At 35.9% G+C, this 15,498-nt stretch overlaps 1 protein-coding gene across 1 annotated transcript in view; it reads left to right on the top strand.

The window, feature by feature from the left end:
- Positions 1 to 15,498, top strand: part of LOC105329214 (collagen alpha-2(IV) chain) — a 33,727-nt gene that overhangs the window by 4,913 nt on the left and 13,316 nt on the right. The window contains exons 3-17 of the mRNA XM_066070152.1: positions 5,065 to 5,139; positions 6,661 to 6,795; positions 7,092 to 7,136; positions 7,293 to 7,355; positions 10,679 to 10,798; positions 10,902 to 10,937; positions 11,047 to 11,109; positions 11,233 to 11,430; positions 12,340 to 12,393; positions 13,045 to 13,107; positions 13,456 to 13,500; positions 13,623 to 13,742; positions 13,924 to 14,128; positions 14,477 to 14,776; positions 15,074 to 15,252. Coding sequence (XP_065926224.1) covers positions 5,065 to 5,139; positions 6,661 to 6,795; positions 7,092 to 7,136; positions 7,293 to 7,355; positions 10,679 to 10,798; positions 10,902 to 10,937; positions 11,047 to 11,109; positions 11,233 to 11,430; positions 12,340 to 12,393; positions 13,045 to 13,107; positions 13,456 to 13,500; positions 13,623 to 13,742; positions 13,924 to 14,128; positions 14,477 to 14,776; positions 15,074 to 15,252 — 1,701 coding nt within the window. The remainder of the gene's footprint in view (positions 1 to 5,064; positions 5,140 to 6,660; positions 6,796 to 7,091; positions 7,137 to 7,292; positions 7,356 to 10,678; positions 10,799 to 10,901; positions 10,938 to 11,046; positions 11,110 to 11,232; positions 11,431 to 12,339; positions 12,394 to 13,044; positions 13,108 to 13,455; positions 13,501 to 13,622; positions 13,743 to 13,923; positions 14,129 to 14,476; positions 14,777 to 15,073; positions 15,253 to 15,498) is intronic.

Below are 15,498 nucleotides of genomic sequence, written 5' to 3'. Positions count from 1 at the left end.
CATCTAAAATCCTTAGGGATGCAAGTGCCTCAATTTGAGGTAAAACCTCAGATATGAGGCTATAAAGAATTAAGTTTATAGTGGGCTAGTGTTGAATCTTAGAAAAGATTCTGTATAAATTTATAATATAGATATTTAAAGGTTCATCTTAGGTCTTACTAGTTAAACATTTATTACCGGTACTTAATACTTTACTAACAATGGCCTCAGAAAGTGATTCTTACCAATGATGTTTCCGAATTTTGTTTACTGTCTGACTGTCAGGCCTGTTTGAATATCAGTAGCTTTGTTGGTAGAGCACCTGACTAGAGATTCAGGGGGCCCAGGTTCGAATCCGGTATGATCCGTCACTATTTCTCCCATCCCATTACATTTGGTGCCATGACCATCCCCTGGAGTGGACAGTTTAACTCCTGCCAGGGGAAGAGCCTGGGGTGATCTTTGAAGGGGAAGATCATTTAAAGGGGAGGAAAGTGATGGTCAGACCAGTTAAAATACCAGTGCTAGATAGCTCAATTGGTAAAGCACCTGACTATAGATTCAGGGGGCCCAGGTTTGAATCCTGGTCTAGTTTGTCGTTATTTCTCCCATCCTGTAACAACTGAAGTATTATAAAACTGCTCTGCTTTTGGAATCTATATTTGATCATTTGGAAGTCTAAGCAGGAACTGAAAATGATAAAGAATTCGGCATACCGGTAATCTTTAAAATTCATGAAAAAGTTCCGTAAAAAAAAATATTTCCTGAAAGTTAGTTACCCATTTTAGTTTACTGAGACATTGATGGTTCAGTTCTGTATACATGTATTCCTACTTACTGGACATAACAGGTTGGTGGGTTTTTTTGTGTGCTTGTTTTCAAAACCCAGAAACACATAGCCCCTCCTTTCTGGATATATAGTTTGGCATTCATTCAAGTCAGAGTTTTCCAGCATCTGATAATGTTTTCTGATGATTTTTCATGATAATCTCGATGATGACAAGAGTAGAGTGAAAGTCAGTATATACACACATAAATATACACTGTCTTCTTGCAGACCCAACCTAAGCAGATTGGAGGAGATTTCAAAATTAATTGCTTCAGCATTATCTGTAAAGCAAGATGGTTGTACATGTAGACAAAAAATATATAAAATTCTGAAACTTGATTTTGATAAATTGCAAAAGGAAATAAGCTAGGGCACTTGTGGGTTTTTTTGGATTGAACACATTTGATGCGCATTTACATGCTCTAGGAGGAATGTGTGTGTTCACTTTGGTGCATTAAGGAAGGCTCTTTCATGCTCAATGTGGCTTTTAATGCTTTCAAGTAGTTTGAAATGTCTTTCATATCTAAACTCCTACACAGGATGACTCATCTCTCTCTCTCTCTCTCTCTCTCTCTCTCTCTCTCTGAGACAAATACCTACAAACTTTAAGTTTTTTTAAACAAGGTATCTCTCAGTATAGTTGCTTTATCCTGGAAACAGACCAGATGACCTATTTGTAGGGTGCAACTGGTTATAATCATTCTGTAACATTGGGTCATTTCACAGCTGTACAGTGTTTTATGGGTCTGTCTTCAACATCATCTGTATTATAGTCAAATATAAATGAGATTCAGACTAGAAATTTTTTCTAAATAATTTTTGCCTTTTCATGATTTACCAGTATCGATGGTCATTATTCATGTTTGGAAAAGATGGCGCGTATGCTCATGAAGATGTTTGATTTGGGATATAATTAGCATCGTGTTGTTGCTATTGGAGCCACACCCCTTCTGGTTATACCAGCATTATGTGTCATACAGACGAGAAGTATATCCAGCTTTTGATGCTGAGTTGGCAAAGTACCACCTGACAGAGATGGCCAATTCCTCAAGCAGGAGGTGCCTGGGTACTAGTGGGTGATTAATTACCACTTATCTTTTTTGGTGGGGGTTTTATTTCAACCAATTCTGACTGACTGTCTGGAAAAACACACAAATAATCAACAAGCAGATGTCAAAAAAAAGTACATGAACATAGGGAAGTTATTTTGGCTGCATTCATTGAGTAATACGCAAAATATATTGAAGAATGATTCAGGGTTCTGATTCCACTGTAATTTTGAAATTTTAAGAAAAACATTTCACAACTGATGAGCTGTATATTTTTTTTGTTTGTTTGCATTATGTAATGAAGAATTATTACTTTGCTTTTTTGGTCTTGTTTAAAATCAGCCAATGAATTTAAAAATTGTTAATGTTAAAAAAATCATAAATCAGTACCCATACATATAGTATGCTTATAACGTCCGGTCCATTCAGTCAAAATGATAAACTAAGAAATGCTTTTAAGTGTACTAGAGACTTTTTGTTTGATGGTTTGCAGACATGAATGGTAAATGGGTACAGATGTTTGCCATTCATTTCGTGGCAGGATGGTTTAACAGACAGGTTTCTCTCAATTTATATAGGTCACCCCCATTTACCCATCACCAGCAGTTCTCAGGAAATCCTTCCTGGCCCAGAGCAACAGGGGTAAAGGATACAGCAAAAAAATAAATCGATGTCTTGGGCTCAGTTTTACCGAAATTTACTGCAATTTATTGGCAGAGACTTATATACAAGCCCATATATATGTATATTCTGACATTATCATATATAATATATCAAAAAATTATAAATAAGGGGGTGCATGTTGAACACTGTTAATAGACATGGTATATGATATGAAAACTGTATATTTTGTAAACCCTCCATCCCCCCCCCCCCCCCCCCACCACACACACAATGATAAGAGAGCAATGGTAGAGAGGGTGAAAGCTGGGTTAATTACCTACAGTTAATGATGGTTTCCCTGAGGTCAATTACTGCTATCCAGAAGGTGAAATTATAACCTACTTCAGATGGAAAGATAGCTGTTGGCTGTGTAACCATTGTTTGATAAGTTGTCAGCTGTTACGCTACTGCGGTGGATTTTACAATAGGATCTTTGTCTTTCAAATATCGCATGGAATGATCTTCAGCATAAAAATTTATTACCAAACTATATATTCTAGGTTTTTTTCCGAAAGCAAAAATAATATTATACTGGCATCAATTCGGAAAAAAAATAATCAGCATATATGAATGTTGACATACGTTCTGTTGCAATGAGTCACAAAAAATCTATCAGTGCATGCGTTGAATGCAATACTTCATTGTGAATAAAACAGGCAATAATACAGCTCATTGTCTTAATCCTCTTCAGACGAAGTGGAGTTCTGAGTGTATATATAAGTAGGGCAATTCTTATTACACAAGAGGTCCACGCTACCAAACACTATGCATACATCAACAGTTACATTGCTTTTAGGACTCGGGGGTTGTCAACAGACTACCAGCTCACTACAAGCTCACTACATCGTTATGAACTCAAATGTCAGGGTTGATCAACATAAAAGTCAGACTACTGAGGGAGAGAGTCGGAGAACAGTGGGGGGTTAACTACGCAACCCCCCTCTTGTGTAATTCTGGAAGCTGTAACAAAGAAACTGACGCATAGATTGCAAAACTCACAACTCCATGTGTGTGATGAGCAGAAAATGTCTGATAAAGGGGTCTGGAACTCACTAAAGGTTCACAAGGGTCTTTCTAGTTCACTGTAGAATGAGGAAATAAGAACTGTAGACAAGCCCACTAGAGCACATTTCTTGCATGCTTACATGAAAAGTTCTCTTCTGACATTTCAACATGCTAATCAAGGACACCTGTCTCAGGAAATTTCAAAATTTCCTTGGCTAGATCTACAATTTTCTTGAAGTCTCTTAAAATCTGACTGTCAAAATGGGTATATTTTGTTATTCTGTATAGTACTATGGGCCCTTGCCAACAGATATCCTTTCCTTACCTTAGGTAGATAATGTAGGATCTATGTTTAATGGAGATTAACACAGTTTAAACAAAAAAAAGAAAGTAGGCTAAATTCCTCCAACCACAGAGTTGCCAATTTTCTATCTGATTTGTGCAGTTTTTATAAATAGTTTTTAGGAGGTCATTAGGGCTGTGGAATAAACATGGCAGAGATCAGAAACTAGCCAGACCAGGGGGAGAACTTTGCTGAGTGGCTATTTTCCTAGATACTTCACCAGATAAGAAAAACTCCATCCATTACAATTCTGTAAACACCACTTGCACTTTGTACAAGTTTCCATGGAGATTTTACATAAATATTTCTTTAGGGTCTGATATATCTGGTCTGTGTTTACTCTTTAATCACGCTACCTTTTTTTTTCTTCAAATTTTGCTGAACAAAGCAAAATGCGATGATTCAGAGAGAATCCGTCAATTGATTCTTCTAGTGACTAATGAAAGAGAGAGAGGGAGAGAGAGAGAGAGAGAGAGAGAGAGAGAGAGATTCATTGTGATTGAGATGAAAATGAGAGAAAGAAACAGAGAAAGAAGGAAAGAGAGATTGTTACTGTGGTTTCATTAATATTAAAGAGTGTCAATTTTTGTGAATTCAATAAAAAAAAAACAGGATGCGTAAATTCATGGCCTATATGACCATATCAATACAAAAAACAAATTGCACTTCGATGAACATATAATTTTGTGGATCAACTTAACAACGAAATCCACGAAAATTGTTATTAACGAATATTGATATGAAACCACAGTATATATAATTCAGGCAACTTATAATTACCGGTATGTGTTTTTGCAATATCTTTGTCTAACTCCTTCAAAATTTAAACCAATATTTACTGTATATTGAGTTTTCTTTTTTCTTGGCCTTCTAATTTGACGAACAGTTTTGTTCAGTCTTGAACTCGCACAGAAAGTGAAATACATGTACATGTACTAGTATATGATAGCTACCGTATTCTTTCAAATTAAAACAGTTATTTAAAAAACTGTTCTGATTTCGGCCAGTCTAAGGTTTGCCCGCTGACAATAAGGGCAAAAAGAGGAGAATAAAACGGTTTGAACCGGGGGTGAATATTTCCCTGTGTAAAGTTCATTCAGTGTGCATAATAGTTCATGTATAGCAACAACTTTTATATACATGTGTATATTGTATATCAATATCCATATTCATAGACTCTTTATTCTTTTTTGCAGCAAGACTTAAAAGAATGTGGAGCCAACTGCCAGACAAATAATGGATGTAAATGTGTGGGTGAAAAGGGGTCTAGGGTAAGTATATTGCATGTTCACTGTAGAGAATAAGAAAAGATAAAACATTAAAGAAAAAGGGAGTCCATTAGACTCAAATCTTTGATAGAGACCTTGGGAATACAAATAATAATGAATGTAAATGTGAGGGTAAAAAATCGGTCTTTAGTATGTTTTTGTTAAGAGTTGAGAATGAGAATTCGAAGGAACAAAAAAAAGCAAAAGGGAGTTGAAAACCAATTAAATATCTGATAAAGAAGAGGAAAATTAAAAAAAAAAACGACTTGGAGTTTAGATTTTGGAAAAGTAGAGTTAAAAAGAACAAGCATAGCAAGTAAAAATCCATGAGGGCACTCTTTCCCATGTGTGATGTGTGCATGGATGAAAATTTATTCACATCTACAAAATCTTAAAAGCTACCAAACATTTGATTTTGATTTGAATCAACAGAAAGCATTCTCTTTAGTTCTTAATTTTCCCAATCTTAGTGATAAGTGCTGATAATACAGGGTATAGTTCTTGAAAAATTAACAGCTCATCACAATCATGGTGACCGAACAGAAAATCTTTTCTCCAGAGCAAAGCACTCATTAAATTCGAATAAAGAAAACGTTGCCCTATTATTGCTGATGTAAGCAGGAGGTATGTGGGTAGAAGTAGATAGAGGCCGTGGTCATTGACCTCCACAGAAACCTGTTGAATTCCTCTCCAAGAACTGTATCTATCATAAACTCTCTGCAATTGTGAGCAACTACCTAGCAATAACTTCTGTAAAAGTCATCACCGTCATCATCAAATACCCACTGCATCCAACCATCCGACCCAAGACAAGCCAAAACAGAGACAGCAAGGGATGTTTTAGGGAGCTTTTTCTCTCAGCAGATTTGATTAGGTTGTGGTAGATGAGATACGACTTAGGGAAATAAACAACTGCTTTTAGATGCTGTGGTTTCATCAAAAGATGTTTGGAAAACCAGTATTAGCCTTGCAGGCACCACCTCAGAATCATGCAAGAAGACTTTCCCAGGGAAAAAACTTATTGCTGTGAAACCCTCAGAGAGAGAGACAGAGAGAGACAGAGAGTTAGTTGAAATGGTCATTGTAGTATATACATTTTTATAGAACCTAAGTAAAATATGAAATACAGTTAGCATTCATATATTCATATAAATAGATGAGTAGTGTAATCACAACTTTTACTCAAAAGTGAGATGAAATGTGAGCTAAAAATTACCAACCAAAAATGCATGACAAGCCAAAAAGAGGTTCTCTTCAACCCAATAAATAAAAAAGTGTCAAATTGTGAAATCAGCATCCCTAGATGATTAAATTGATAAGATAGGTTAAGATCAACAACTTAAAATGTGTGGCAATTTCAGCTTTTTTTAAATACATTTCAAGACTTGGGCAAAATGAAACTGATGTCACTTTAAAGCATGAATTCCTTAATATAAGTGCAATGGCATTAACCTTGTTTTGCTGTCAAACTAATTCTTTAGCGTCATGTCAAGGCATGCTATAATCACTCACTTACTTTTGTAGGGTGTTCCCGGAGCACTGGGACCCCCAGGACCTCAGGGTCTCAGGGGTTACCCCGGCATGGAAGGACTTCCCGGACAAAAAGGTCAGAAAGGTGAATCAGGCCCATTAGGACCTCTTGGACCAAAGGGAGACAGAGTAAGTGGTTTCATGAATACCTGTCCATTGACTCATCACCAACCCTCTAGGTTATATGATAAATAATTCGCTGAATTTACTGTTTGACCTAAATTGAAATCTTTCAATGGAAAGAACTTCTTTTACAGTTAAATAACAAAACCATTTGCTTATCCATTTCTAATTTTTTTGAAAAATCATGTGTCAGTATTTTGAAAGATATTTTGATTCAGTATCATCTACAGTCATAAGAGAAAATTGTACTAAAAATCAAGATTATACATGTAAAACATGAAATGTGTCTTTTCTTTCTTTAGGGAAAAATGGGAATGCCTGGGTTTCCTGGTATCAATGGAATTCCGGTAAGAATTTTATTATTTTTTTATTTTTTTTTTTAGATTTTTAGAAAAGTTTCATGGACTTATGTTCAAAAACCTTAAGCTTTCTCAAATTTAACTGTATCATAAAAATAATATTTAGGTTAGTGTTGTCAGTAAATGAGTGTTATTTGCTTGTAGGGTATCCCTGGACCCGCTGGACCTAGAGGACCTGCTGGTATGGATGGATGCAATGGAACACAGGTAATTATATTGATATATGTACCTCAATATTCAAACAGTGCGTATACCTACAAAAACATATCCATTCAAACAAATTAGCAGAAAGTGCTGTGGTTGTATATAAGCTCAAAGTTTCCAACAAATACGAGTATCTCTACACAAAAAGTGCCTTAATTGGTCCGTATCTATACCTGTACATATGTCTACAAAAAGTGCCTTGGTCCATATATATGTCTACAAAAAGTGCCTTAGTCCATATATCGTATGTCTACAAAAAAGTACCTTGGTCCATACCTATACACCTGTACATATGTCTACAAAAAGTGCCTTGGTCAACATATGTGTACAGAAAAGTGCCTTGGTATATATCTACACCTGTACATATGTCTACAAAAAAGTGCCTTGGTCAATTAAACTACACCTGTGCACATGTCTACAAGAAAGTCCCTTGCAGGTCAAATAAGTAGAAAAATTGCCTTGGTCTGGGTTTTATTGTATGTAGCAACCTTCAGCAATCTTTATTTACCAGTATATTTACGCAGTAGACAGAACAGCCTAGAAATTCCTAGAAACAGCTGAACATTGTCAGCTAGCCCAACTAAAACCAATATTTAAATACAGCGTCTTCATTTTCATGTGATAAGAGCAGTTTTAATGATCCACACTGTTTTTTTCTGATTTTTTTTTTTTGTACGGTATGTGTGTTTTTCGCAAGCTCTTTCAAAATACCAAAAACCTTATATCTTTTCTGAATGAATCACTTGAGATAATGATTCACAGCCTCCTGTCCTGTCATACTTCATTTCTATGAGAAGAAAATAACCGAGGATCAGTGGCTGGCAGTGCACAAGCTGAGGTTCCAAAGTTATAAGTCTCTCGGTCTGCTGACAAAGAAAACCGACCTGTCTTGTCTTCTGTTTCTTATAATGTCAAACTCTGACTTGTTCTGTGAACTGTATAGGTTGACTCATCTACAGATAAGATCTATATAAGTGACACATTAATATATATGTACATTTCTTACTACCATTGCAAATATGTTTTACTGTGCAATTAGGGAGCAGTTTATCACTGAAATTAATTAATCCTGAACATGAACCATGATAAACTGAAAAAAACTATTGTAAGAGACTATCCATGACCTCCCTTTCATACTATTATCTTGTGAAAATCAAAGGTCTGCTAGAAATACACTGATGCATATAATGATAGTACACATGAAGCGAGATCAAATTCATGAAAGGAGATATGATAGGCACATGTTTATAATTATATTAAAGCAGAAATGTTGAAAAAACATTTGAAACCAATAATGTTATCATTTTTATGTTTTTCTGCGAGTGTTATATACTTAGCAAGTTTTTATGTTTTGTTGTCTGGGAATTTCAAAAATAACCCCATCTCAGACTTGCAGAGATCGAGATATCTCAATAAAATATCTGACGTAAATGCAATTACTACGCACAAAACACATGATTGTCATTTGCTAGTTTAAACGAACTTTTAGACAAATTGTTTAAAAAAATTTTCATTTACACATTTAGGATGATAAATTGTTGGGATTTGATTTTTTAACATAATGCTGCTAGCTTAATTTTCTGTTCTTTATAATCACCATCAGTTTCAGAATTTTATTCCCACGATTTTGAATCTCCTTTTGACAATCTCATGTTGTAAAATTCTAAAAAAAATATTCATTTAAAGATATACTGTAAATTCCTTATTAATTAAATGCAAGGAATTAATATCTGTGTAAAATTGTAAAAAAGCAACTCTTAGTATATGTATAAAATTCAATTGATGCTTCCGGAGAATGGCTGATCCAAAATGCCTGAACAAAATGACTGATTATCTTTAGGTCAGAAGACACATTTATTGTTTAACAGTGTGCAAATTTTGGGGGGCATCATGCTGAGATAAGTCCAGAGCAGGAACACTTAGAGGGGGTAGAGCTGCTTTATCTGGTCAGATAAGATAATCTCATTACTAAAGACTCGGCAGGGATTCTGTGTTCACCCACACACATGAGGGAGGCTGGGTGATAGGTTCCTATTATGGGGTCTGATAAACTCCATTACTTATCACAGCAGGGGTTTTGACACCATTCAAAGTACTTATATACTTCTGTTGGTTGCTACTTTTTCTGTTGGTAGAGACTTCAGCTTTGTCACCCTCCTATATTACCTGAACATGAATTTCAAGAACAAAACCCTCTGGGCCCCCTGCTCCCACCCCCCCCCCCCCACCCCAACAAAAAAAGGATGGCTATGAGAGAATTTTAAGGTGCTTGTGACCTTTGACCTATGTCTGTTAGATCACCAAAAATTTGATTTTAAATGTAAAGAATAATAATTATCAAATTCACATGCCCTCAAGCATATTTAGAAAGGAATATCATGCAGTCAGGGGCTCGGAAGTCTGGCAGATCGAGCCTCCATTCCAAACTGACCTACATACATGAGTGGTATGCCACATCTTTCAAACAATCTTTCCCACATTGCCCAGCTTCTGCTAGCTGCTGACCCACTCACACAGCATAACACTGCCACTGCTGACAGATGCTGTGTGATCTAGATCAGTACCAAAGAAAGAGAACTCTTCAATGTGTAGATATGATTTGATGGGCATCTGCCCATCACATTATTTTTGCTAGTATTGAAAGATTTGTCCATTTTCCATCCCTGAAATATATGGAATATACTGTTATACATGTATTACAAATGTTTCTACATAACTATAATTATGGCATACATATTCTAATTTCACAAGAAAAAATATTAAATTAGATTTATTGATGTGCATGGCCCAATTTCATTTAATTTAATTAAGTTATATACATGTATCATGAAGAAAATATAAAGAAAAGTTTCCAACTACCATAACTTATTTAGTTTACGTATATGTGCAAATTCAGAATCTTTGATTAAAAAAGCCATTCATTGTGAATTAACATTATATAGATTTTTTTTTTTGCTATTAAATTTGGATGTTAAAATTAACTTTATATATATCATGAAGAAAATAAAAAGAAATATATATTTCAAACTAGTGTGAAACTTATTTAGTTTACATATATGCGCAAATTCAGAATCTTTGATTAAAAAAGCCATTATTGTGAATTTATAACATTATATATATATTTTTTTTTTGCTATTTGGATGTTAAAATTAACTAAAATTTATATTAAGTGCATTAAGATTTCAAAGGTCATAGGAAATCTATATGACATAGTTTAATTACTGTCCTTACTTACATGTATTATAGATTTAATTCATAAACATTGAAGAATCAATTTGAAGAGGTCATATTGATAACTGACTGATGCTTGTTTCTGCTATTTACAGGGAGAACCCGGTATTTCTGGGTTTAACGGTCAGCCTGGTGCAATAGGACCTCCTGGTCTCCCCGGTACCAAAGGTGAAAAAGGAGAACCCTCTGTAGGAGTCGCCATCAAAGGTCAAAAGGTCAGGATTATACAGCATACTCCACAGTCTAATTTTTTCCCTTCAATTTGTTTTCAAAGTTATCTTATGATTTGCTTTCTATTTATTTTTTTAATTTCTGTAGGGAGAACCTGGAATTGAAGGATTTCAAGGTTTGCAGGTAAGATTGCACTAAAAATATAACCTTTAGAAATTGATTAAGTGGATAATAAAGCCACATTGCTGAAGGATATAACGTTAATATAAAAAAAATAATTTCTGTCTTTAAGGGTCCCCCTGGAAGAGATGGACCATCTGGATTACCTGGACTAACTGGTCCTGAAGGCCCAAGGGTAAGAACATACTTTCTTAACCTAACCATTAATTTGTCCATTTCGGGCTTAACCTATGCAGTAGTTTTCATTTCTTTTTGTCTTTTCCATTATTAAAAATCTTGAGCAACCTCCATTTTCTAGGGATACGATGGACTGATTGGTATGAAGGGAGAGGCAGGAAATCCTGGTCTTGGCAAAAACGGACAAAAAGGAGACCAAGGTGAAATAGGAAGTCCAGGTCCCCCCGGCCCCCCCTGTGATTCTACCAAGGAGGAGCTGCAACAAGGCAACTTGACCCAAACAGGACCCAAAGGAAACAAAGGAGAGAGGGGTTATTCTGTAAGATATCTATACATATCCATCTTCGCTAGCCAAGGGTTTTTGGTCCACTTTGTTTATGGGGAGCAAAGTGGACCGAAAACTCTTGGCTAGCGAAGATGATACTTATCTTTCTTAATCACAAAGTAAAATGCATTAGAAAAATACATCAATTATTGGGGGGGGGTTTGAAAATGACCCTCCAAATGTTCTAGCGAATTTGTCGATAACTTTAGGGCAACTTTATTTCTCATTCATATGTGGCTACTGATTTTTATGACAGAGCCTTAATGTAGATGAACTTAACAAATACAAGATGCATTTACGGTAGATTCCTTATTTAAAGTAGTGTAGTCGGGTGGGCGGGCGAGTGGATGCCAAAAAAGTACCCCTATTGTATTGATAACTTCTCCCACAGTTTTCAAGACTGGAAATTGTTTTGCAGATTAATTGTACATATAGCAGAGATGGACTTATTACTTAGATTTTGATTTTTTATAATTTATGAAAAAAATACCACCTGTTGAACTAAGTAATTTTTGGCAAAATATTCCATACAGAGTACTCCATTTCTCTGGATAGGTAGTGTTTATCAATTTAGGGTTGACTGGATTATGGATACTGTTCACACAACAACAAAAAACCTGGTTTCCTGTCACATTGTCAGCTTTCCTCTAATTTAGTTTACATATGTCCGAAAAATAAAAGCAAGATTTTAAAATTCACAAGATATGCTTTTTGCGATTTTACGCGGATATTAATTCTTCACTTTTAATCAGGAATCAACAGTATTTAAAGGATGGGTTTTTTGTGAGAAATATTTGAAACTTCTGCTTTCTCATTTATAAGAAGTCCAGGGAAATTTTCTTGAAAGGTGGATAAATGTTGGTTTACCATGTCCAAAATTGTTCACATGTTTTCATTTTGCAGGGACGAGATGGATTACCAGGATCCGAAGGTCAAAAGGGAGAGCAAGGATTTCCTGTGAGTCTTAAAAAAAATATTGCCATAGCAACAACCGAATATAGCGAATTCTCGGATATAGCGAAGTTTTTTTTAGTTCCCAGTTAAATTCTTAACAAAACTTTGCAAAATTTTACTGTTATAATGAATTCGGATATAACGAATTCGCAGATATAGGGAACTGATTTTCAGTCCCGGAGAGGTGAATAATAACGAAATTTAACACCTTTATAGCGAATTTCTTTACAGTTTAAAAAGTTTGTACTACCATTAACAAAATAGTTTGAATGAATTTATTTTTCATATAATTTTTCCAATTCACAATCTGATTTTTATTGGTATCAAAGTAATGTATTTTTATTTGAAGCTTCAGTTAGCAAAAAATATAGTCTGGTGAAAGAAAACATGTATACAGTGAATTCGCAGTAGATTTTATTATGAATTCGTTATACGGATATAACAAATTACAGATAAAATGAAGTAATTCCATTAGTCCCTAGGACTTTGCTACAACCGAGTTTTACTGTATGGTGGTTCAAGATGTGAAATATTTTTTTACATATATATAACAGAAATAAAATCTGCCTTCTTTGAACTGTGATTATGACATACATATACATTGTATTAGTTTCAATTGTTTCTGGTCTTGATTCTGTGTCTAACCACTTACAGGGTATGAAAGGACCCCCAGGAATGGATGGAGAGAAGGGTGTGCCTGGTATCGCTGGTCCAAGAGTATGTACTATTTCTGTATATAAACCTCAAATCCGACCAGGAAAAAAAAAACTATCTCTCTGAAATTTATAGAATTCATAATGGCTGAAAATTTGTATATTTTTGTGCTCCCTCCCTTACTAACAAATATACATCCTTAATAAATTATCAAACATATGATGTAAATCCATAAAATAATAAGCCCCATAAATCTGTGAAAACTTGTACCAATAAACTAACAATAACAATAAACTCCTTATGCAGTTAGCCAATGGTTCCTCAGTGTACTTAATTGGGGTTTATTTGTTTTTCTTCAGTAGAAATTATACATGAAAATGACTTTGCTTTGAATACAACTTTGTGATTTAGGGAAAACAAGGATTACCTGGTCTACCTGGATTACCTGGATTAAAGGTGAGAGGCTGTCTGGATCATAAATTTACAATCATTTATGCCTTATTGAATTTTTAAATAAATGACAATGAGATAACAAAGATTTGTTCATTTTAAACATCTCTCTTGATTGGTTCTTTCAGGGTGACCGTGGAATGGATGGGCTACCTGGATTAAATGGAATTCAAGGTGAAAAGGGCAACCCTGGTGTACCTGGTGTGAAAGGAGAGAAGGGATACCAAGGCCCCCCGGGACCTAGTGGGGTAAGCCCAATTAAAACATGTCAAATGCATTCATCAATATATTACTCAGTATCTATGTGTTAATAGGCAAAACACATGTATTTTGATTTTTGTTTAAACTGAGAAAGTAGTGATTTTAAAAAGCCATGGTCTGGTAGAGCTGTAGGAATGAAATATTGCATGGTGTCTTTTTCTCATGCAGGGAGAAGGTGGAGATGGTCCTGAAGGTCCCAAGGGTGAACGAGGTCCCTCCGGAGAAAGAGGTTACCCTGGGCTGGATGGACTTATGGGATTGCCTGGATCCCCTGGACGACCCGGACCTCAAGGAGGTCCAGGAACTCAGGGACTTCCTGGACCGGAAGGACCACCCGGACCCAAGGGAAACAAAGGAGATAAAGGAAATTCTGGTAGGAATTTTTGTTGCTGATCACTAAAGTATATTGCAGTATATATTTTCAACATGAAAAAAAAGAAGAAGAAAGATCAACTGCAAAGTTTGTTAAATTCTCTTTTTATAGGTGGAATCTTCATTGTACTTTATGTTGTTGAGGAATAACTTTATTTTTTGAAGTTGAGTTTCCAAAACACTGGTTTCAAAAAGGAAATAAGATTTTTGCTGAGTTCAAAACTACAAGAGATAAAACTTTAAGAAATAACATTCTTTGGTCAGAATTATTTTAGTAAAATTCATGAAATAACTATTTGATAAAGAGTCTGAACAAATGTGTGATATCAGCCTTTGGTTTAAACTCAAGGTTTACCTGGAATTGATGGCTTATCAGGCCAGCCTGGCTTACCTGGAGAAAAGGGTAATCCCGGACCGAAAGGAAACGCTGGAGTGTCAATCCCAGGTGTAAAAGGAGCTAATGGTCTGCCTGGTCGTGATGGATTACCCGGAAGGAAAGGAGAGACCGGATTTACAGGACTTCCTGGAATTCCAGGAAACTCCACCAGGGGGCGCCCTGGACTTCCTGGACCAAAAGGAAGTAAAGGGAATCCTGGATTTCCTGGGGTGAGCGGTCGTGAGGGTCTCCCAGGTCTTCCTGGAGCGAAAGGCAAGTTTTTTGGAGTGAATTTTATTTTTTGTTTTACTTGAATTACCGGTAAGTCAGTTTCTCTTACACTGTTGAATCTTAAATTCTAACCTGGCTGTGGCTGCAGCTCATTTTTTTGTGCTCCTAGCCCATGAATTGACATCCCAAGAGAATTATGAGACATAGTCGATTTTGATTCATTGCTCATATAAGCAAAGAACTCGCATCCCAGAAAAGCTTTAAAAAAAATGAAAATTGCCCTCTACCCCCCCCCCCCCCCCCCGTCCACAAATTTTGAATGATTTCATGATGATACAGGTGATAGAGGAGGCTCCTGTAGGGATTGTTTACCTGGACTCAAAGGAGAGAAAGGAACATCTGGACAGCCCGGTACCCCTGGAATCCCTGGGGAGATTGGGCGCACTGGGGCTAAGGGTGAACCCGGACTTCGTGGAGACGATGGTATACCTGGATTCAGTGGACAGCGAGGAGAACCGGTAAGAACCTGGGCAAATTCAAGACTAATGGCTGCACTGAAAACCAACAGTCTGAATTACTGTAAACTGTAGCTTGAGAATATTTGTTAACAGGTGCCACCGTCACCAAATTTTCCAATTCCTCAACTCAGTCCTCAACTTAAATTCTCAAAAAACATGTACACATACTTGAGATCAAAACTCAGACTTGAGACTGAGAATTCACTTGAGGAAACTTGGTGACGACGGGGCCTAGATGTACTACAT

This window comes from Magallana gigas, chromosome 8, assembly GCF_963853765.1.
Source record: "Magallana gigas chromosome 8, xbMagGiga1.1, whole genome shotgun sequence".
Classification (NCBI taxonomy): domain Eukaryota; kingdom Metazoa; phylum Mollusca; class Bivalvia; order Ostreida; family Ostreidae; genus Magallana; species Magallana gigas.
The sequence above is the reverse complement of the archived record's forward strand: the minus strand, read 5'-3'. Positions and strand labels throughout refer to the sequence as shown.